Source organism: Rattus norvegicus, chromosome 13 (genome assembly GCF_036323735.1).
Source record: "Rattus norvegicus strain BN/NHsdMcwi chromosome 13, GRCr8, whole genome shotgun sequence".
In the NCBI taxonomy this organism is placed as follows: domain Eukaryota; kingdom Metazoa; phylum Chordata; class Mammalia; order Rodentia; family Muridae; genus Rattus; species Rattus norvegicus.
The window spans coordinates 87,477,109-87,499,288 of record NC_086031.1 but is presented as its reverse complement, the minus strand read 5'-3'; the positions used below and the strand labels follow the sequence as shown (position 1 = coordinate 87,499,288).

General features: G+C 53.1%; 1 protein-coding gene across 7 annotated transcripts; it reads right to left on the bottom strand.

Moving 5' to 3' along the window:
- Window positions 1-1,314: 1,314 nt before the first annotated feature.
- Window positions 1,315-18,310, bottom strand: Igsf9 (immunoglobulin superfamily, member 9). Of its 7 annotated transcripts, none has more exons than NM_001107197.1 (21): window positions 17,788-17,900; window positions 15,685-15,934; window positions 15,264-15,452; window positions 10,593-10,745; window positions 9,780-9,934; window positions 9,455-9,572; window positions 8,518-8,659; window positions 8,265-8,410; window positions 8,021-8,163; window positions 6,477-6,617; window positions 5,901-6,017; window positions 5,560-5,710; window positions 5,220-5,343; window positions 4,869-5,044; window positions 4,328-4,578; window positions 4,045-4,129; window positions 3,766-3,942; window positions 3,491-3,533; window positions 2,388-3,248; window positions 2,005-2,132; window positions 1,315-1,777 (listed from the first exon to the last, which is right to left on the bottom strand). In NM_001107197.1, the coding sequence occupies exons 2-21, from the start codon at window positions 15,740-15,742 to the stop codon at window positions 1,596-1,598; spliced, it is 3,540 nt and encodes a 1,179-aa protein (NP_001100667.1). In that variant the 5' UTR covers window positions 15,743-15,934; window positions 17,788-17,900; the 3' UTR covers window positions 1,315-1,595. The 7 variants fall into 7 exon arrangements, with proteins under 7 accessions (NP_001100667.1, XP_006250352.1, XP_063128443.1 ...); XM_006250290.5 differs by lacking the exon at window positions 17,788-17,900 and adding an exon at window positions 17,956-18,310 and having other exon boundaries at window positions 1,317-1,777; XM_063272373.1 differs by lacking the exon at window positions 17,788-17,900 and adding an exon at window positions 17,956-18,091 and having other exon boundaries at window positions 1,317-1,777; window positions 10,679-10,745.
- Between the last annotated feature and the right edge of the window lie 3,870 nt (window positions 18,311-22,180).

The window sequence follows — 22,180 nt, the reverse complement described above, 5'->3', positions numbered from 1 at the left end:
GCCGCGTGGAATGCTGGAGCGCTTAAGATAGATGGTCAGTAGGCGGGAATGAGCCCTATAGGACCTACTGAGTCCCTGGCACCGCTGCAAAAGATCTCCATCCCGGAGCTCCTCAACCTCCACTCAACAGCCATAGACTTGTTTCCTAGTAGGAAACTTTCTGCCTAGATTAGCTCACGATCTCAGACCTGTTTCTGCGAGGAGCCTACTGTTACAAAAAGGTTGGCCTTTTGTAAATGGAGGTACAGGAAGAGCCCTAAGGATCGAGGAAAGGGCTCGATCAGGACTGGGGCTTGCAGGTTGGGACAGCATCCCCGTGTGGTTCTGCTTGCCATTTAACTTCAAGTCCGGGCAAAAAAAAAAAAAAAGAAAAATAACGAACAGTGAGGTCATTCCTTGCCCAGGGCCTTAAGGGTGTGGTAGGTCTTGGGACCTGGGGTTCAGTTTCTCTCTCCATTCCATCTCCCATTTAATAAGTTGACATTTCTTCATAGATCTTGGAGGGCTGTGGGGGGCTTAGTGGAGGAAGTTGGCAGGCACTTTTCTGCCCCTTAAGAGTGGGTAGCAATAAGGTAGGCATGTCCAGAACACCATTTACTTTTTCAGGCTTCAATTAGTGGAGTTCCCCACTTAAAAGCCACCAGTGTTTTTCTCTCTTCGAATTATGGTGGAGTCCCCTGTTGAGCCTGATATTACCAAAACAACAGCCAGTTCTACCCTGACCTAGCATTCTCTATTCCCCAAAAGTCCTGCTCAGACCCACAGAAGGTCAAGTTTCAGTCCTCTGCACCTTTAGGGTGTTGCTCTGCCTGTAAGCTGGGGTTTTCCTTCGTTGCCATGTCACCTGCTTGTGTGGTTTTCTGGTCAATTTCAGCTTTAGTTGCTGTGCTCAGACTCCCAAAATAAACTCCACTCGGTGGAGACTTAGACGGCACAGGGAAAGAACTGAGCGGTATTTGGCACACAGGGAGTGTTGTCAATCTCCCTGAGTGTCCCAGGAATCCCCACATGTTGTAAGTATTTACTAAATACTGACTCAAACTGAACTCTCTGTGCCAATGTGATAACCAGCTAACAGCTTTATCACAGAAGGTAGTCGACCTCACCGACTAGAAAGAACTTCCCAAGGACAAAGGCATTATCTCGGTGACTTCTCTCTTTTCTCAGGCTTCCAGCCCAACAGCACAGCAGATCTCCACCAGGCACTCCACCACTATTTTCTTGAATGATTGCTGAATGTGTCCCATTCAAAACCCTCTGTACATATCAAGGGACTTCCTCAACTCTCTTAAACACAAAGAGAAGTAACAGAGAAACATTTTTGCAGACTTTTATTCACCTGTTTTTAAAAAAAAAAAAACCTGCACCCACACCATAAACCACACACACACACACACACACACACACACACACACAGACTCAATTAAAGAGTCAGTATATCCTCTCTATACCAAGCTCACACAAGCCTACCACCAGGCCACCATCAGGGTCTATCACTGGACACAAAGAGGTAGGGGCAGTGCCCCAGCTTGGAGCCCAGGTCTTGGCCTCCTTGGCAGATCCATATGCCTTTCTTAGTTTCACACTAAGTGTGCTCATAGCAGAGTAGCCTGTTCAGGGTAAGAGATGGACTGCTGACAGACTGGTAACCGGGCCCTGGTAGCGTCCCTGCGTCGTCGGAAAGCCAGGAATTCCTCCCGAAGAGCAGCACAGCGGGCCTCGGGGCCGGGAGCGTGGGTGGTGTTCAGGAGACAGCTCTTCTCTGGAGTCTTGACACCTTCAAAGGGAAGACAGGACAGTGTATGAAGAGATACTGTGACTCACTGGCTGAAGGGCTTGGGCCTGAGGCTCCAAAGGGCCCTTGCGCAGAGTGGGCCTAGGGAGCAAGAGACATTCCAGGGCAGGGAGCCTGAGACTCAGGAATTGCCTGGGAAACAGACAGGGCAGCTCACAGCACAGGAGGGTGGGTGTGGGAGAGTGCAGCCTGCTTAGAGGGTCACATACCTAACTCTGGCTCAAGCTCAGGGTGGGCCCGAGAACTGGCCAAGCCTGGGTGCCAAGTCTCCAGCAGCTCCATGTCCCCCGGGAATTCCGAGTCCCATTCATAGTTCTCATCCACAGAGGTGTTCCTCCTGTTAGGAAGGACAGGAGGGAAAGTGTGGGCGGAGGAGTAGAGGGTAACCAGAAAAGGATGGACCTAGGGTCCTCTACAGGAAGGATTGCGCTTCCTGGACCTCAGCAGAGCTTCCAAGATAAGGGGTCTTCTGGTCTCAGGGTGGGAGTGGACCGTGGAAGGTGACGACTATGGGGGATTGGGGGTGGAGTCGATCTAAAATGACAGGACAGGGTGGAGAGCCTGGGCAAGAATGAGAAGTTACTGACTTTACCTTTTGCTGACTGTCACCACGTGCTCCCTTCGGGGCCACCTTTCAGGGCCACTGGCCCAGCTGCTTGTGTCTCCTGGAGCTGGACTGAGGTAGCTTCCCCCTGCAGAGGGGGCTGTGGAGGGAGGGCGCAGGAAGGAAGCACTGCCCCGCCCACTGCTCTGGCTGGTGAGGCTGCCACGAGGGGCAGCAGAGAGAAGGCCTGGCAACACCCGCTCCCTCAGTGTCCAGTCAGCCAAAGCTGTGTAAGGGGGCTCTGAGGAGACCCCGACCCCCATCAGTGTCCCAGGAAGCACTGCCCTGAGGTTTGTAGGAGGTGAGTCGGGTGGAGGAAGGAAAGATGAGGTGGGGCAGGGATGACTACCCATGAAATCTGGAGGTGAGGCAGGTGTGGGCTCCTCAAGAGGTGGCCAGTCCCCATCCACATTCATCTCTCGGAAGAAAGGCAGGCTCAGGTACTGGAGCAGCGGTCCCGGACCTGGTAGGGGGCTAGGCATGGCTGCAGGAGGCTGCCCCACAGGGCTGATGTCTGTGATGCAGAGGGGCTGTGGGACCCCACTGGGGCTGCTACTGCTACAGTCAAGGGATTGGGCCAAGCGTTTAGCTGAGGTCCGAGGTTCTGACCGCTCCAGGCATAACTTTTCTTGTGGGGGTGCCACAGTGGGTCCCATCACAAAGCGCCCATCTGGGCCCCTGCAAATGGGCTCTAATGGTAAAGGTCCCCGACCAAGTGGAGAATCCGGGTGAGGGCTAGGTGGTCGGGCAGGCTCCCCCCAAAGCAGACTCTGGCGTAGGCTGGGGACTGGGGAGCCTTGAAGCTTGAACTTGGTCACGCTGTCAGGGCTGTCTGAGCCAGGAGCAGAGCTAAGGAAGGACAGAAGACTGGGGTCTGGCCTTGCCAGGTTTGTTGCACAACAGAGCAGAGCTAGGGAGAGCAAGCAAGGGCAGGGCCAGGCGGTGGGAGTGGAAGATGAACGATGTAGAACTAGTCTCCGAGCTGGGGCCAACACACGCCTATTCTCACTTCCCTTAAATTTCCTATTCCTTCTGAAAGTAACAACATAGGAAGCAGTGGGAAGGCAGGAGGAAGCCAAAAAAGGACTTACTGTGGGCCTGACCTCCCACGTGGAGAGAAGATCAGAGGTGGATCTGTGAGGACGGGAGAGCAGCAAGTGATTCTCCCGAGTCCCGGGGACTGAAACCCTCAGCCCCATTCCATCCGACTGGGGAAAGGGTATGCAGAGCCAGGTACCAGAATGCTGCCCCAGGGCCATGCAAAGGGGACGGGCATCCTTTCAAGTGGCCTATGAGTACTTCAGGACCCCAGTGATGAGAGTGGGGGAGAAAGAGCAGCCTAGGGGAGGCGAGTGATGGCACCCACCCTGGCGTAGACGTTTCCTGTGGCGGCGAGCAGCCCTTCGCCGATTCATGAGGCAGGCAGCCAGGATGCTCACAAGGACGGCCACGCCCAAGAAGCAGACTCCACCCACAACACCAGCCAATACAGGCTGGGGCAGGAGACCCGGTAGCTGTGTGCGGGATGGGTACACCTCCAGGCCTGGGCAAAGAACAAGAGAGAGGATCAGTGAGCAGAGAAGCTCCATATAACCTCCAGCAACTTTCACCACCACACCCTCACCCCCACACACCGGGTTCTCACCGGAAGTGGAGATGTTGGCTATGTTACTGGGGTCACTGACGTAGCTATCAGCAAAGGCCACGAGGCGAAACTCATAGAGAACGTCCTGGGGAATTAGAGGTGGAGGGCCATGGAGCAGGTCGGGACCAGTACTGCCCTCCATAGTCCCCTTTGTGAAGACTGCAGTTAGGAGGTAAGAATGAGGTAGGACAGGAGGTGAAAATGGCCAAGTCAAGATGAGAAGGCGGAATTAGGAAAGAAGAGGACATTGACCCTTCCCTGATATGTTGCCTCCAGCACACACCTTGATGAGGCCAGGGACCAGCAGCTGAATTTCCGTGCCAGCCACACCTTGGTCCAGGATCTCCCAGCCTTGGGAGCCTTGCCGTCCCTCCAGGATGTAGCCATCCAGTCTCTCAGGGATGAGTTCTGGGGGATCCCAATGCAAAAGGACCCCCCGGGGTGTCCTCACTGCCACCAAACCTCTAGGAGGGGACAGGGGAGGTGGCATCTCTGTCGGAGGAAGCCTAGGGACAGCCGGTGTGGTAGGAAGCCCTAAATAGAACAGGCAGACAGACAAGTGAGGGATAGGAGGGTTAGGAGTTTCAGAGTCCTTCATCCTGTCCCTCCACCCTGCCCTTCCCCAACCCCAAATGCCCACATAGTCTGCTTTAGCATTTCTGTTACCCCCACACTGCTCAGTGTCTGCCCCATCTCCACCCCAGGTCTTCCTATCCACACTGCCCTCCCCACCCACCATATCCACACTGCCCTTCCCTACCCACCCCACCAATCCTGCCTTTCCCCATCCTCTTCTGTGTAGTATAGAGCTGGGGAACTCTTACCCTCAGGTATAGACAGGACGATCTCGCTGAAAGGCCCACTGCCCAGCTTGTTCTGAGCAAGGACACTGAACTGATACTGCGTGTAGGCCTGCAGCCCTGGCACTAGGAGGTGTGTAGCCCCCATAGGCACAGCCAGAGATACCCAGTCATGGTGAGCTCGGTCAGGACGCTTGGCTCTGGGGGGGTATAGGAAGATCTCATCAGCAACCACCAAAGCCTCAGAACCTCAGCCCTGACTGTTATGAACATGAGACAGCAGAGCCAGCATGTGGCTAGGCAAAGAGAGGGATGGGCAGTGAAAGGGCAGAGGGCCAGATAGGGCCAGGGTGAAGCCAGGAACGGGTCACTCACAGTGGGGTATACCAGACACTGAATCTCTGGAGATAGCCACCGTCAAAGCCAGGCTCCCAAGAGACATTGGCACCCTTGGGTAAAGGTACCACAGACACATTGGTGACGACATGGGGACTGGTGCCTGGGTAGGGGGAAATGGAAGGAAGGGAGGGAGATCAGGACCCTGAAGTAGGGTAAAGGAAGAGTAAGTCGGAGATTCTACTCTCCACCCCATTACCTCGGGGGAATCCCATACACGCAAACCCCGTCTATACACCTCCCTAAAACAATACTCCCATCTCCTGCTTCACGTGGCTCTCCCCCCCACCCCGCCCCAGTTCACTCCTGGGCCACTAACCTAGCACGTATACGTTGGTAGAAATGGTCACGTGGGCTACAGCATTTCTGGCGCTGCATTCCCATCGTCCATGGGCCTCCTTGGTCAGGGGTCGAAGGATGAGGCTGTTGTTGCTGTCCACCTGGGCCTGGCCCTGCAGCCCCCGTCCCACCTACAGAACCACTGGTCAGCCCTGAAGACACACGCAGCCACCCCTCACCAAGGGGGCCGCTCATTTCTCCAAGCAACCTGTGCCCTCCCGGTGTTGCCTCTGGCAGCCTAAACCTCCTTTCCGAGAGCACAGCCAGGGAAACAGTGGGCATGGACCCAGGTAGAGCTGAGTCAGGAGTGGGGAGCCTTACCTTGGCCCAAGAGACAATAGGAGGAGGGTCTCCCCGGGCGGAGCAAGGGATGAGTAGGTCCCGCCCTACTTCTTGGAAATACTCTTCCTTGGGCTGGTCTATAAAAGCCGGGGGAGCCTGCAGGCCAGATCTGTATTGGGAGGGGCCTCTTTCACAGCCTCTCTTCCACCTCTAAGCTTTGGTGTCCCCCATTCCCAGGTCCCTGTCATACTGTCCCGTTCTCCATCTCTCAGACCTGTGTCTTTGCTCCCAGCAGGTAGGACTGCGTGGGTAATGGGCCGGGGCAGGACTCTGAGATAGACGAATCTCTACAGGTCACCCCCTCTCTCCCCTTTGCTCTATTCCCTATGGGATTAAAACCAGACAGATACCTCATTTCGTGAATGCGTACGTGACCGACGTCCTACTGCCCGGTATCTTTTCTGTGTAGTCTGATGGCTGTTGCTATGACCACCATACGAAACAGACGTAGGAGCCCCTCCCACCGCTCTCTGACTTACTCCACCCTGCCGACATGGTTCAGAACACACATCCAGCCACCTGGCCTTACCACAGCAGGTTTGCTGCAAGCCTCACCTTGAGCAGCACTCGGGTCACAGGGGAGGATCCAGCCGTACCAAGACTGTTGTAGGGCGTGCAGGAGTATTCTCCCAAGGCATCCTCATTTCCCAGGGCAATGACGAGGGAGCCTTCTGGACCCAGGGACCAGCCAGGGAACTAGAGGGCAGAGAAAATGACAAATCGAGAAAGAAACTCAACAGAGGCAAAGCTGGGGTGAGGAGGGACAACTCAAGAGAGGAGACGACAGAGCAAACTGTTCAGGAGATAAACTCATCAGCTCTGGGTCTGAGCCTGACCCTCTCTCTGCACTCTGGTCCTCCACTTCTGTCTGTGCTGTCAAGGGGTGCAAGACCGTGACAACACAGCTTGGCACCAGTCACAGAGAATATAGCATGAATGGCATCCCTCTGGTTGAGACACTTGGGTTGTCTGCCTGCCCCACCCAGCACTCTCCATTACTAAATTCTTCATCTCCCAATCCATTTCTCTAAGAAAGTCTCCCATTCTCCTGGATGAAGTGTGGTCCCCTGATCTCTGCACCTAACTTCTTGTCTGTCATTCTGGGCTGAGCAGGAGAGCTTTTGTTTCGCTCTGTCTTGTTTTCAGGCCCTTGCTGGTTCAGACTGAGTAACCCCTCACCTGAACTGTCTCCGCTGCTTCGAAGCCTTCGGGATCTGCTCCTAAAAACTCCAAACCACAGCCCTGACACAACAACACCACTGCCAAAATTCACTGCTGCTGGAGAGATGGCTCAGCAGTTACGAGCACTGACTGCTCTTCCGGAGGTCCTGAGTTCAAATCCCAGCAACCACATGGTGGCTCATAACCATCTGTAATGGGATCTGATGCCCTCTTCTGGTGTGTCTGAAGACTGTGACCGTGTACTTATATATAAAATAAATATCTTTTAAAAAAAAAGAGTTTTGGAAACTTCCAACGAAAATTTACCAAATGCTACAACTGTAAAAGACACTCGGTTGGAAAGACGTGATGCCTCAAGGAATTTACAGTCTCCTCAGACAAACAAAAGATTCCAATCAGCTCCGAATGAGGTCATATTAAGCTGGCATGCAGTTCTTCCTCTCAGACCCAACCTGTCATTCCAGCCTTTTCTACACCTCTCAAGTCCTTACAGGTGCTCCCTGTAGCTCCCCCTCACTGCCCGGTTTATCATTCCATCAGCACACTGTACTGTATGCCCTGCCTCGGCCAAGGGGTTTCTGCATGGAATGACTGCCCACTCTTCAAGGCCTATTACCTCACCGAAGGCCCAGAATCTGTTACAGGTCTATCCTCCACCAGACCTAAAAACAAAAGCCGTGGCCTTTCCCTGGCCTGACAAGAGTCTCTGTGGCAGTTCTGCCCTCAAGGCAACGTTCCAGGGATGGATACTTCTTCGCCTCCCCTCCACAGCCACAGCCTGACATTGGCATCTGGTAAGAAACACGTTTCCCAGCCACGGTGCTGAATTAAACTCAGCTACCTGCTGGGCTGCAGCTGGCCCTCTGACAAGAATAAAACCTAGCCAAGACCTTCCTTCCCCCATCACAAGCCTGTACCTTGTCCAGCTGTAAGGCCTGTCCGTCTTTGGTCCAGGTGACAAACAGTAGTGGGGGATTAGCACGAACCGGACACCGTATCACCCCACGCATGCCAATGGGCAGGGGTGTCTCGGGAGGCATGACTGTCACCTGGGCTGGGTCTGGAGGAATGCAGAGACCAGTTAAGAGAATAAGGTCATTGGTCTGTCTCAGGGGGAGGAGCAGGCTGTGGAAGGAGTATAGGGTTGGGGCTCAGACTTACAGAGCACAGTGAGATAGGCAGAAGCTGAGGGTGGATGCGGAAAGCCATTGCTGGGAACACAGGTATAGTGGCCGGCGTCATCAGGCTGAGTGGCCTGTAGCCACAGGCTTCCATCTACCAGGATCCGCACTCGAGACTGTAAGCGGCTGCAATGTGGCACGTGTGAAGAGGAACCTAGTCCTCAGACTAGGAGCCCCTCAGAGACTACTCATCAATCCCCTGCCTCCACTACCCAAGAGATAGGCTCCCCTACCTGATGTGGAAGACATTGATACGATCCTGGAACCAGCTATAGGTGAGGTTTGCAGGGTATGCCTCAGCCCGGCAAGCCAAAGAGACATCCTGGGAGGCATTGACTGTGTTGTTGTTGGGGGGCACCACAATGACAGGGGGTCCTGTGGGAAGTACAAAAAGGCAGGAAAGTGTCCTCAGCCCATGACCTTCCCAGAACCCTCGGGGCCCTTCTACACCTCTTCCTGGTTCTGCCCTTTGTACTAACGGGCCAAGTTGCTACAGGGCCTTGAGGACTCAAATCGGAATGTGTGATAAAAAACCCGTCCTATTCCAGAGGCGACTCCCTTTCCCAAGTCCGCCTTGTTTCACGAGGAACGACAAGTGAAACAGCCTGTTTCCTTCTGCTTAGAAACTGTATGTGGAGGAGGGTCCAGGGAGGCCAGAAAGAAAGGCAAGGTTTCCTGGCGGGCCTTCCTCATAACTATATCACCCAGTGCTTCTCTTCTCAAGTACCAAGGAGACGGATACTCCAGCAGATCATACATTAATCGGTTCTCCCCACAGTGCTAACATGGATACCTCACATGCCCCATTTGCCTTTCCTTCCAAATGAGCACAGCATACATGGGCTATATGTCACTTCCTGTGATTGTCAAAGTCCTGTGAGAACCTCTTTTTTCTTTCTTTCTTTTTTTTTTTTTTTTTTTTTTTTTTGTTGAGATCTGTGAGGACTCAGGAGGGTCCCACGATTCATGACCTAACACCAACACCCATATCCTTTCCACTGCAATGCACTGTTGGGCACTAAACTGACTGTTTCTTTACCCTTTCTCTCACCCTACAGGGCCCCTTGCTCAAACATGAGCGTCCTCCCAATCTTCCATGTGCTTCCCCGGTATAGGTCATGTTTTCTACTCTAAGTGGCCCGGTTGCCCTGCCCTTCCACCAAAGAGCACCTAGCACCAGCAGCTGAGTAGTGTGGGTGACGCTGCCCTCAGTGCTGGAGGCTTGGCAGGTGTAGTCTCCAGCGCTGCCTCGCTCCACCCGACGGATCCACAGTGTTCCATTCCGCACCTAGGTAAGGAGTCTTTAAGGAAAAGCCCTTCCTGTTTGGTCAGCCTTACACCCTGCGCTTCCAGAACTGGCCAGCAGAGGGAGGCAGCACCTCAACCTCAGGGAAGCCGATGGCATGCCCCTCCTCCGACCCATCTCCGGGCTTGGCTTCGGTCCCACTCCTGCCTTCCCGTTTTTTGTCCTCGCAGTCCAGCTGACCCCACTCACTTGCACCTGACCCTGGCCTTTGCCAAGGTCTTGTCCTCGGAATTTCCAAGTCACATAAGGCTGAGGGCTGCCAAGGGCCACACAGCGCAAGGTAACAGCCTCCAGTTCCTTCACTTCCAACACTAAGGGAGGCGTCTCCTGGAACTGAGGGGGCGCTGTAAGAGAAAGAGGCATCAGGGGCTGCCAGAAAGGCTATCATCCCACAAAGCAGAGTTCAAAAGCCAGCGAGAACTCTCAGAGCTGGAGCCTGCCCGCAGTACACGGGAATACTAGCCCAGGGTCACCTGCCTGTTGGGACCATCCTAACAAGACACACGCTGAACACAGGCTGCATGCCCGGAACTAGGGGGAGAGCCAAGTGCCCAGGGAAGTCTGGAAATCAGGAGGGGCGGGAATCAAGCTGCCTCTATCTGATTCTCCACCTCAGTATCGCCTATGAAATGTGGTTACTACTGCTTCCCCTTTGGTGGAGAGGGAGAAACAAAGGCCCTAAATAATAAAAAAAAAAAAAAAAAAAAAAAATACTATGCAAGGTGAACTGAATCATTCAGGGCCCGATAGACCTTATCCATGACCTTGGCCAAGTAGTGAAAGTTCCTGACTCAGAGTCTATGGGCTGATTGGATTTTATCTGAAGAACTGAGGGCGTGAGGGAGGGCCGAGGTAAGTGGCAAGCCTTAAATGAGCAAGTATGGTGAACAATGCCAGGATGGGTAGGGCATCGGTACTGCACCGAACTCTCTCATGCCCCTTACTACCAGGGTCCCCAACATTCTCCTCCCTCCCGTCACCACGGGCTTCCCCGCTTCATACAATTGACTGTCAGGTGCACCCAGGAGCCATTGGCAAAATCCTGCTCAGGGCTGTGTTGGTCCAGGAAGAGCACGCGGCACTCGTACCAACCCTGGTCTTCCACCCGGAGCCCCTCAATCTGGAGAGATGCTCCTGTCTGCAGACGGACTCGTCCTGTGAGGAGGGAAGTCCTGAATCAAGGGCGCTGAATGAGGGGATTCTGCCAAAGCCTCCCAGTTCTGGTCACACTGGCCGTTCCCAGAGGGTGAGAATAGCCTAGGTCTGTCATCCACGAGTGAGGGTCACCAGAGGAACAGAAGAGATTGAGGTCATTGAGGGCACACTGCTACGTTCGATCCTTCTGACTGCTCCTGCCTCTCAAGAGCCGAGACCCAAACCAGACCAGAAAAGCTCAAGGCTTTGAGTGGACCGAATGTTGTGCTGAAATACACTGGACTTCCCAAACTATTAGAGGAAGGCGTCTCCTACAGGATTCACCATCCCTGAGGGACTTTATAAGACCAAGACATAAGTTCTCTGGGAATACTCCCGCTTTTGCAGGACTCTGCCCCTGAAATCTCTAGCAGTGTTTGGGGCCCTCCCAGGGACCCAAACCTCATCCACCAAAGCCTGTAATCCCTCAGAGCTATTATCAGCGGCCTAAGCGCCTTAGAGTGGCCAGAGTCCAACCCAGGCGGGCAGCAGCGTCAGCAGCCTCCAGAGCCCAGCCAGCCCCTCTACGCCCCAGCTGACTGACCACACGCAGCCCCACAAAACCACACACCACAGCACAAAAAAAAAAGACCCTTGGTTCCCACCAACTCAGCACCCACAGCACACCACTAGGCTGAGACGTGCTCGCCTGGTCCCCTCAGGACCCTCCTCTGAGGGAACCCGGCACCCTGATGGCCTGAAATATCTCTAGCAATGCAGTCTCCCTGAGAAAGGCATATGCTTGGCAGCCCCGAGTACCCAGGCACACGTCCAGTTCGGCCCCACTCTCCTTTGCAAGTTACTCCACCTGTCCATTTCAGTTTCCTCAGTCAGAATGAGAGAGGGAGAAACCGGAATACGGGCGGAAGGCAAGAGATGATGCAGGGGAAGTGCATAGCGTCTGCCATTACTGGAGGCTCCCAAAAAGGCCGTTACACGAGTAAGTGAAGATGCATCTTTGAAATCAGAAGCCTGCACTCAACCTGGGCCCCACCCCTCATCTGATAACGTGGCACCTCTGTTTCTTCTTCTACATCAGCGAACTGTACCAACCGCCATGCACCAGGCTGCCCTACGTGGAGCCTGGCACAACCCGGATTCCTATCGCTGTCTGCCATTTACTTACTTATTCCATCGTTCAAATCCTACCTCCTAAATGTTAGTATTTCCCTCACTGTCATCTTCCACCCTGAAGGCCCGCAGTGTCTCTCACCTACGTCATTCAGGGGCTCTGTACCCCCTACTCTTAGCAGTCGCCCATCCTCACTTTGACCTCTGGTGCGAACGAATGGTATTTTCTAAAATGCACAGGACAGACAAATGGAGCTCCCAGATGACACCCTGCCTATCCCAGTCCTCCCTGGTAGTGGCGGTCGCACTCCTAAAGCTGCCGGAGTGCCACCCACTCCTCCAAGCTGTTTCCACTCCACTTCTAGGGTGGCCTATCTGAAGGAGAAACTCAGCCCGCGTGCTCCTTGATGGCCCTGGAAAGATGAGAGTGGGAGAGAGATCTAGGGCAGCTACTGATCTTAGTGGCCCTTTTTAATTCTTAACCGTTGGTCCCTGTGGCTTCTTCAGAATGGGTGGGCCTGCTTATAGGTCTAGGTGTATAACCCCCCACCCGGGAGATAAAACCACTTACCATGCAGGTAAATATTTAACGTAATACCCTTCCTCAAACCTGCAGGATTCCTCGTTCACCCTGCTCTGCCAGGCCACTGAGCCAAGCAGACCCCAGACGGCAGCCTCCTCAAGCCCCACAAGATGGAAGCTTTCATCATGGTGATGTGTGAGCTCCAGAGTGAAGACAGAAAGGCTGAGCCCTGAATATGAGCTTATGTAATATTAGACACTGTCGCCCTACCTAATCCTCCCAAAACATCCATCACCGATGAAGGACCTAATGCTAAACTTCCTTCCAAACTTTCATAGCTATTAGGAGACCTAGCCGGGTCTACCAAGTCAGAGCGCTTTCTGCTGACCGCTGTCATTAGAATAGAGTGGTGTTCAGGGCACTGCGCACAATCTGATTTCACTCAAGAAACGTCGCCAGCTGATGCCTCACACTGCTCACGTCTGGTAACCAGAACATTCGGAGCAGCGTGTTGTACAAACTAACTTCCCTAGGAGGTCCAGAGAGGCTGCAGTGTTTCAAAACAAGGTGACCGGAGTGGCACTTCCTGTGTCCCGACCACACCTCCCACAAACCCGCCCTCCCCCCCCCCGTGGGACCAAACCTAAGGGACTTCAGATCTGCCTACACGCATCGTCTGAAAAGGAAAGAGTCTGCTCTCTTGGGCTCTGAAAAGGCAAGAAGCCCACACTAAATTTAACCATGAACACAGACAAGTGAGCATTCACACAGAAGTTCAAATCATGACTGTGACAGTGCCCACGTACTGCACGATGAAGCCAGGGGCACGAGGAGGCATTTTGGGACGATGTAGGGAGGCAGACAGCTCGGAAGGATCAAAGGCAGAAAGGTGAGATTATTAGGTGCTCTGGACGGACAATCGGAATTGATTCATCAAGCAACTAAGCGACTTAGGTCAGTCACAAAGCACAAGTCCAGCTGCTCTGTTGAGGCATCTCTGAAACTCCCAAGAAATCCAGCACAAAAGTCAAGGGCCAAGAGCCAGCCTCACAAATTCAAACACCGCCCTTCCCCCTTTCACAACACCCAGGTGCTGCTATGTTTAAATACTTTAAACACAGTAGTTTACTTAATCGATTAGTCCTAGACCATTTTCTATTGCTTTTTGCCACTCCTGTACTGGTTTACACATCTAGGATCCTGTACCCCACAGCTTCTAGAACCCCTAAAACCAGCTTTCCTTTCAGTGTGGTCCCCAGAGCTACTCTCACTCATGATTCTAGGCCACCAGCCTCATGGCGGTCCCAGGCCATCTCCTCCCTCACTTGCCCACAGGGTTTATGACAGAACAGCATTGTCCTCAGCAACCTCCACCTCCTGTTGCTTAGCAACTGCAATTGTGAGTCCCCTGAACAAAGGCGGAGAGGCCCCTCCTGAACCGTGAAGCAGTAAAGGGTTAATGGGCTCAGAGGCCTCCCTCTGGGGTCTTCACCAGAGCAGGACCCAAGTGGCTGAACTCAGGGGCAAGAGTGGGGACAAAGGCTAGAAGTAGGGGGTAAAACACAAAGACTTGCAGGCTGGAGAAAATCCACAGGTAGACGGGGGAGCTCTAGCCATCTCTTGGCTCATCTGCCCAGAGCCCAAGAGAAAAGCCCAAGACGGATGCTGGGGCAAAGGCAGAGTCCCACATCCCCCAGGTGGAGTCTGAAGGAAGGAAGCTCTTCCCACCTCCCCACCACCACCCCCTGCCTTGCCTCAGCCTGGCAATCATTTGAATTTGTCCGTCCTTAGCCCCCGAAACCAAAGACCCCTGGGCACAGGCAGGCACAGACAGGAAGGCCGCTCTGCCTGTACCATTTCTCTCCACTCGCGCTAATTGGGGCCCACTTTCATCAAGTCCCCAGGGCTTGTATAGACAGACACGCACACTCCCAACTAGGCTGTTTGCCAATAACTGCCCCCAGTTTGAAAATAAACTCTCTCCTGCCGGCACCTGCCAGCACCACCACCTCCCTCAGTTCACCAGCCTGTGACAAGGGCCCAGCCAATCCCAGGATTTCCCTCAGGATTCAAACCAAAGGCAGACAAGGCACCCCAACAACATCTTCCCAGGCAACCTTTCCCTCCTGAAAACAGAGTACCAAGGCTCTTTCTTACCCAGCAGTCCAAATCTACCCTTAGGGCCTCCCTCAGGCCCTCTGAGGCCTTATAGTAAGCCACTCAGATTAGGGCTCCATCCAGGATGCAAGCTAGGGTGCTGTAGAAGACTCCAGGGAGACCTATACCGTATGCCTCTACTGTAGCCTCTAGAAGCACAGACCCAGCCAATCCCATCTATGCCCAGACCTTTGGGGGAAACTGATCGGGGAGCCTCCTCCAGTAACCCGTCTGCGTCCATGCTCTCTGCAACTGACAATCAGACTGTGCACCTCATACCCAAAGAGCCCACATCCGTACCCACTCTGCTGTCCCTTTACCCCACTCCCTAAAAGCTTGGACCCTCCAAACTGGCATTCTGAACGGCAGGGAAGGGGATGACACAGAGCAGCAGATAGAAGACCCAGAGACCCAGAGATAAAGCGGGGATCAAGACGAGTCTGGAAGGTTGCATGAGATGAGAACAATTAGCAAGTCAGGATGGATCCTCGGGATACAGCATCTCCCATGCAACACGCCATCCACAGCGAAGACAGCAACGCTCTAATGTGTGCATGCATCGCGTGCAGATAAATGAATCCCTCGACGGAGGAGCACAACTGGGGAGGAGCAGGGCCATGCTGGCTAAGCGGTCGGAGCAGGGGAGCAGGAGATGAGATTGGAGAGAGCGAGGAGCAGCCTACCTTTTGCTGGTGACACTCCCCCTCCCGCCTAAGGACAACTCTTACCCACGTAATCAGGGTCAATTCGGGGAGAGTAGAGGCCGAACTGGATGAAGATGGGAAGCAGGAATCCAAAGCGCAGCCACTCGATGACATGCAGAGGGGGGCGGCCAGCTGGAGGCAGCAAGTCACAGCCCAGCACTGCACTCTCCCCAGCCCGGCCCACCACAGAGACCACCTCAGGCTTCCTTCGACCTATGAGGTGGGTAGCATGGGGAACAGCAAGGGATCAAAATGAGATGCGGGAGGGGGAGGCTTCGTCAACAGCTCTCAAGTTGCCTTAAGATTGCGTGATTGGGGGGGAACCCCAACCTCTCCAAACCAGCCCTAGCCCTCTCCTACTCTCCAATTCTCACAGATAACCCCTTACTGAACAGTCACATCCCAGGGTGACACGGAGCTGTTGGTTCCCTGGGGTCTGGCTCACCGTCAGCCCCTTGGCTGAGGATCAGGCTGAGGATGGTCAGACGGAGACACCAAATCATAGCCCAGCTGGCCTGCTCGCCCGGCCCCTCCTATCCACAGGAGCCCAGATGGAGGGGCCGGAGGAATGTCCACTGCCCGGCAATCCCAGAGAGCACCAGTCACGTTCTGATCCGCCTCAGGCAACCAGTTTCAGCTCTCACTCTTCCAGTTGGTGCCTAGCTCACTCAACACCCGAGGGAGAACCACCAGACCTAAATGCAAAATATAAGGCAACATACAGAGTCGGTCAGAGGAGGAGTACAGAGGAAAGCCCTGTCAGAACAAGGCACAGGGAAGAAAAGAGCTATAGAGGTAAGGAAGGGACCTGCACAGAGACAGGAAGGACCCTTGGGTTGCTCTGCTGGGGTTTCATTACCGCCAGACTCTACCACAACCAAGCTCCTAGCTCCTAAAGCAGAGATCTTAATCCCTGAGATTGAGCTAGGATGGGAACGCTAGGGTACTTGAGGATGCTGTCTGGTGGAGGCTGCACAGGTAAGGAAACGGATCCAGGAAAAAGCAAAGGAATTTTGGGAATGCCTGGCAATTGATACAATATTCTTAGCAAAGTGAGCAAAGAAAACTAGGGGGTTCTCATACAAAAGGAAAGGATTTATCAGGAAAGCCCTGGAGATGAAGACCATTGTGGAGTAGCTAGCTCCCCAAGCACCCCCACTCTTCTTTCCTTCCTCCTGATGTCAACAAGGCAACAGATAACATTCATTCATATTCTCTCCTCCCTCTCTCTCTCTCTCTCTCTCTCTCTCTCTCTTTCTCTCTCCTGGTCTGATCAATAAGGATCCTAAGGATCTTGCTCAGAAACAGATAGCTAGTCTAGAGCAAATTTAAGATAATCTAGCCCCTTACTCAATAGCAAGCACCCACACCCAATTCTTCACCCTATTCCCCATGCTCTGTGGGGAGCCCTGGAGCCTAGAGACAGTCTCCACTCCATCCACACTGCTTTTGGCAGTGAGTGAGTCAGGGGCTTGAGAGAGGAGGAGCTGGGGGTGGGAGAGGGAGGCAGCATCCTCCAGGTCTGGACAGATCCAGGGCTGGCAGCTGTAGCCACTTTCTTCGTGATGTTGCCAGAGAACCCTCCCTCTGCCAGACACCCTGACTTAGTGCTTCACCCTAATTACTCCTACACACTCCTCTCTAGTATCCTGGGGGTGCCAGGATTTGCCAGGCCCTTCCTTCCCCCTAACCCTAAAGGCATGATCTGGAAGAAACAAAAAATGCTTTTAAGTCCCTATGATACACAAAAAGAACCCTAGAGCATGGGAGGTAGGCACCCCTGCCAGCACCACCCTCTCAGCCTCTAAGGCAGTCACCAAGAAGCAAAGGGCCCTGACCTGGGCCTGGCAAACCCAAGTGGACTCTGCTCTGTGGCCTCCACCCTCTTCTTGGCCTCCCACAATTCAGCACTGTCAGCAAAATACCCTTCCCAGGGCAGTATCGTCCCTGCCTCTCTGCATAATGTCCCTGTATGCCTGACTCCTGATAATCCCCTGGCCTTCTGTTGCACAGCCAGCTCTCCTGGATTTCCCCAGAAAACCTTCAAATTGTAGCACATAGAAGCCATTCTCTTCCAGCTCCACCAAGAATCTTGGTGATTCTACCAAGAATGCCTGATGACCAAAGCATCCCCAGAATTTACCCCAACTCCTACTCCCCATCCGTCTTCGGTCCTTTCGGTCTTTCCATCCAACACTCCTCCTTTCTTCCAGGACTCCCATCCCAGCCACACACTTTTCAGTGTCTGCAAAATTCCAGCGTCTCACACCTAATCTCCAGTTGCAGCAGGTCTCCCCTCAAAAGCACTCCTGGCTGGCCTCCTTCTGAATTCCCATTTGCCCTCCCCCCCACCCCACCCCACCCCCGCTTTCCCGGGAATCCCCCACCTCCCCAATTCTCCCCGGCTCAGCCCACAATACACTTCTGATAGTCTACCACAACAATTCTCTTTTCCCTCGCATTCTCTGGCTCCTGGAACGCCTTTCTTTTGGAACCCGCCAAGAACTCCCCTACATTACCTCTAAGACTCTTCCAGATCTCGGGGAACCTATCAGTAATTCCACTTCGCTTCCAAAACTACCCTAGTTCTGCTCCCCCAGATAATTTCACTTCTCTCTAGAGCCCTCCCGCTTCCCTCTGTCCCCCACAACTACACGCTGTTCCCCTTGTCCCCGCTGGCACCCCATTTCTACCCCCAGGACACCCCCACCCTCACCTGCTCTGCACCGCACAGCTCTGCTCTCGCAGCCACACAATAGGGGGCGGACCCGCCTCCCCGCCTTAGATGCCCCGAGCGCCTCCCGTCGCCCTGGAGACCGCCAATCCCCCTCCCGCGGCGGCCAATTGGAGCCAACAGAGGCCGAACAAGGCGGGCGGGACCCCCGAGCCGCCTGGGAGTTGTAGTTTAGAGAGAGAAGGACGCGGTCGCACGTGGGCTCTGGTCGCCCCCTCGTGGAGCTCTGTACAACTAAGCGAGGGAAGGCTGATCGCCGCTTCCCGCCTCGAGTCAGAGGGGCTACTAGGTCAAACAGATCGGTGCACCTAGGACCGCAAGAGCCTACCCACTTTGCAGGCTGCTTGCAGGCCCTCCTTCCCTTATAACCTACCTGTGGCCTCCCTCCCCCCCACCCCGCCCCTTTCTGAACAAGCGTGCTACAAAGGAGGCATCGGAGGTTGAAATCTGAGCTAGGGGCAAGAGCACTAGGAGGAAAGCACGACTCCCCGCCCCCTCCCTGGGGATCCACCCAAGTCTGGGGCCCATCTGATCTCTTCTATCTTTATCCCCACCCCCACCCATTTCCTCTCGCTGGACTGGAAATACCTGTCTGTCTTGGCGAGCTCCCAGCTTTTACCCAGGCCCCTCCCTTGTGCTGAGCTCTTAGATTGGGACTGCTAGAGCTTTTAGCACCACCAACCTAGAGAAATAAGCCCCGGAGGAGGAAATGACAGGCACCCAGACAGCCTGCCACTGAAAGAGAATGGATGAAGTACCTGATCACGCACTGAACCCTTGCAGGGTGCCAGACCCTGGGATAGGCACGGTTTACTTTATTGCTCGTGTAATCTGCGCTGAAACTCCGCAGAGTGAGCGCAGCTCTCTGTATTAGTGAGAAAACAGCGGCCAGACCAGATGAAGGACCTTGCCCAAGATTTCCCACCTAGACACATACAGGGTCCGAATTCAGATCCAGCAGAAGTCACTGTTAGAAAAGAGGTGCGCCCTAAGCCCTCCTCAGCTCCAGCAACCACGTCATCACCTCTTGGACATTTTATCCACAGGCAGAACTAAAGCTGCCCTCAGAAACCTGTACTAGTCTTGGCTCTCCTGTGCGGGTGTGTGCCATTTGCTTTCCCACCAGGCTCAAGCCACATTGTCCAGATATGTCCCAGTGAGCTCCTTCAGAAGACCTCCATGGTAGCAACTTACTGTCCTCCCCACAGTCTGGCTCTGGTAAAACATTGAAATCATGGTCGGGAACCCTTAGGGAAGATTTTAAGCACACCTATGCCACTGTCTCACCACCCCCTATAGTGGCCATCCAGATCAGATCTCATTGCTGTGGTTGGCCTTCCATCTCTAGTAAGGCCTGAGAGTGGAACATTCTTCTAGGTATAAGTGCCTGGGTGCTTTGAGCCACGGTAAGAACTTGGACTGGGGGAAGGAGGTGGGAGCACAAGCACACACAGTCTTTTCAGTGCTGTGAAGAGGTGCCATGATCACAGCAACTCTTGGGGCTGGCTAACTGTTCAAAGGTTTAGTCCATTGTCATCATGGTGGGAAGCATGGTGGCAGTTGGCATTAACCTATTTCAAATGGCAAGTAAGAGTGTCCTACCACATACTGCCACATTACTATCCCAGCTTCCAGAGGTACACTCGCTTCCAGGTTTCAGCCTGTTTTTCCAGGCTGTTTTGGGCTTTCTCTCTTCAGAGACTGGCTATGAGAAGAAGGGATTCTGCCAACTGCAGGGAGATCCCTGGACCAACCACAAAGGGACTATTTGTTTCTCTATGTATGCCAGCTCCTAAAAGACATGAGATATGGGCCATCCCTGTCTGGGAAAAAAAAAATGAGCACCAGCTGTTTTTCCCAGGCAGACCCTCACCTTGCAGTGGCACCAGTTATGACGGAAGTTGAAGCTATAGACCTTTGTTTAAGACAGAACTGTTCGACCTAATGGAGGCCCAGATGACCAGCCTCAGGCCAAGAACTGCTTTCTAGAGTCCTAGCTCTTAGAATATCAGTTTACAGTTTTAGGGGTGAATTGGGAGCTAGTTTTTCAACCTCCACACATTCTACCTAAGCTCTAAGATAGCCCATCTCCTTCACAGAAACTCAGGGAAGGTGTTCTCTGTGCACATGGACTTGGCTTCTGAATCTGTCCCCCACTCCTCGAAGAGCCTCTTCCTAGTTTGCCCTAGTAGTCAGATCATGTGCCCTGCTTTTCTTGGTCTCCATGGTCCCCCGATGCATCTTCCTATACCGTAGACTTCATATTCTTATTCTTGGAAGACACTTTCGAAATCAGCGTCCTCCGCAAAGACAGGAAAGGCGTCACACCACATGGCTCTTTTCCTACCCTTCAGGTTCCTCTTCCAAGGCTCTGCAGGGATCCCAGCCCATACCAACTTGGTGGGAACATAAGGACTCCAAGAAGCTACACCTATGACTTCCTTTCAATTATGCGTTCTTTGTGGAACTGAACTGTGGCTCAATGGATGTTGGATAAACACAGTATCCCAGACCAGGGGAAAGGGACAGAGCAAAACCAAAATCTCCCGAGATCTCACCCAGTTCCCTCCTTGGTGTATCTTAGATCAGTCACCTCCACTGATTTATTACTCACCCTGTCCTACTGACTGAGTAGCTTCTCTTATACCTGCTCCTCCCCCAAACCCTGGCAGCTGCCTAAGTAAAATACACAAGATCTGATTTGGGGAAAATTATATGATAAGCATGTCAGACCTAGAGCTATGGAAAAAGCAAAAGCAAAGAGTTCCACACTGATACAGAAGGCCCATCAACTTAGACAGGGTTTCTCCATGTAGCCCCCTGACTATCCTGGAATTCAATTTGTAGGCCAGGCTGGCCTTGAACTCAGAGATCTGCCTGTATCGGCCTCCCAAATGCCGAGATTAAAGGTGTGCACCACCACCACACCCACCTGAACAGTATCAATCTTAAGTGAAAGTCAAGAACGCAAGATCTTGGCAGTTGATCCAGCAAGTTGTCACTTCTACCAGGTGAGCAGCAGGGCTCAGAGCAGCTGGCATCAGGAAGATAACAGAGGTCACCAAGCTCAACTATAAACCAGAGAGGTCCTTCTGCAGGGGCCCCTCCCACCTTCTTGTGGGACAGGTTCTATGTAGACTTGGTATACTGGGTAGGAGGTAAAGTTGCAGCCAGAATAAAGACAGAGCAGGAAAGCAAAGAGTCTTAGACATAACACTTACTCAGAATTCTAAATGAACTGCCATCATTTACAACTCACAAGTTCAATTAGCTGAGAAAGCCTCTCGGTGTAGTTTAAAGTATATAAGACTTAGGATGGTGGAGAACAGGATGCATATAGCAAAAACAAATATTTCACTCTAATGGGGTCTTTGGACTAATTTTCCCATGCAGAGGCAAGTCTGAAAGGGGGCATGGATTTCAATAAAGATGCCCAGACAGGTAGTTGAAAGAATAAAGATTTTAAACTATGCCCCACTGACCCTGCTGTGAGGACAAGTGCACCTCACAGCAAAGAATAACATAACATGTTTTGGGGATGTAGCCTGGCTATAGCCACCACAAACCATCTGGCCTCGATAAGGCCTGACTCAACAGTCCTGAGAAAAACGAAAATTAGGGTCAGCTTGCCCCAGAAGCAGGGTGGCCTAGAGTTGAACTGAGCCCAAGTTACAAACCAATGAAATTGCTTTGTGTGGGGCTGGAGAGATGGCTCAGCGGTTAAGAGCACCCGACTACTCTTCCAGAGGTCCTGAGTTCAATTCCCAGCAACCACATGGTGGCTCACAACCATCTGTAAAGAGATCCCACGCCCTCTTCTGGTGTATCTGAAGACAGCTACAGTGTACCTATATATAATGAATATATAATGAATAAATCTTAAAAAAAAGAAAAAGAAATTGCTTTGTGTGACTGTTGCCAACTACCTATGTAATTTTCCCTATAAATACCTTCCCCTAATTGGGCTCGGGGTCGACTCCTCTATCTCCTGTGTGAGATACGTGTCGTCCCCAGAGCTCTGGTTCCTCAAATACACCTCTTGTTTATTACATCAAGATCGGTTTCTCATGAGTTCTTGGGGGTTGCGTCGTCTCGAGATTTGAGTGGGGGTCTTCCCCACCCCGGTGGTCTTTCAGTAGTGAGAGTGGGAAACAGATTTTTCCTGGACTTTCCAGTGCAAACAGAAGCACCAGGCACAGCTCCCCCA

Excerpts from the sequence above, each read along its gene's own strand:
- Igsf9 (XM_006250290.5), bottom strand. The coding sequence starts at position 15,742 with ATGATTTGGTGTCTCCGTCTGACCATCCTCAGCCTGATCCTCAGCCAA. Across the intron at positions 8,660-9,454 it reads TACTCAGCTGCTGGTGCTAG|GACCCCCTGTCATTGTGGTG; the intron begins GTGCTCTTTGGT and ends TACTTCCCACAG. Across the intron at positions 4,130-4,327 it reads TGGTCCCTGGCCTCATCAAG|GACGTTCTCTATGAGTTTCG; the intron begins GTGTGTGCTGGA and ends CTAATTCCCCAG.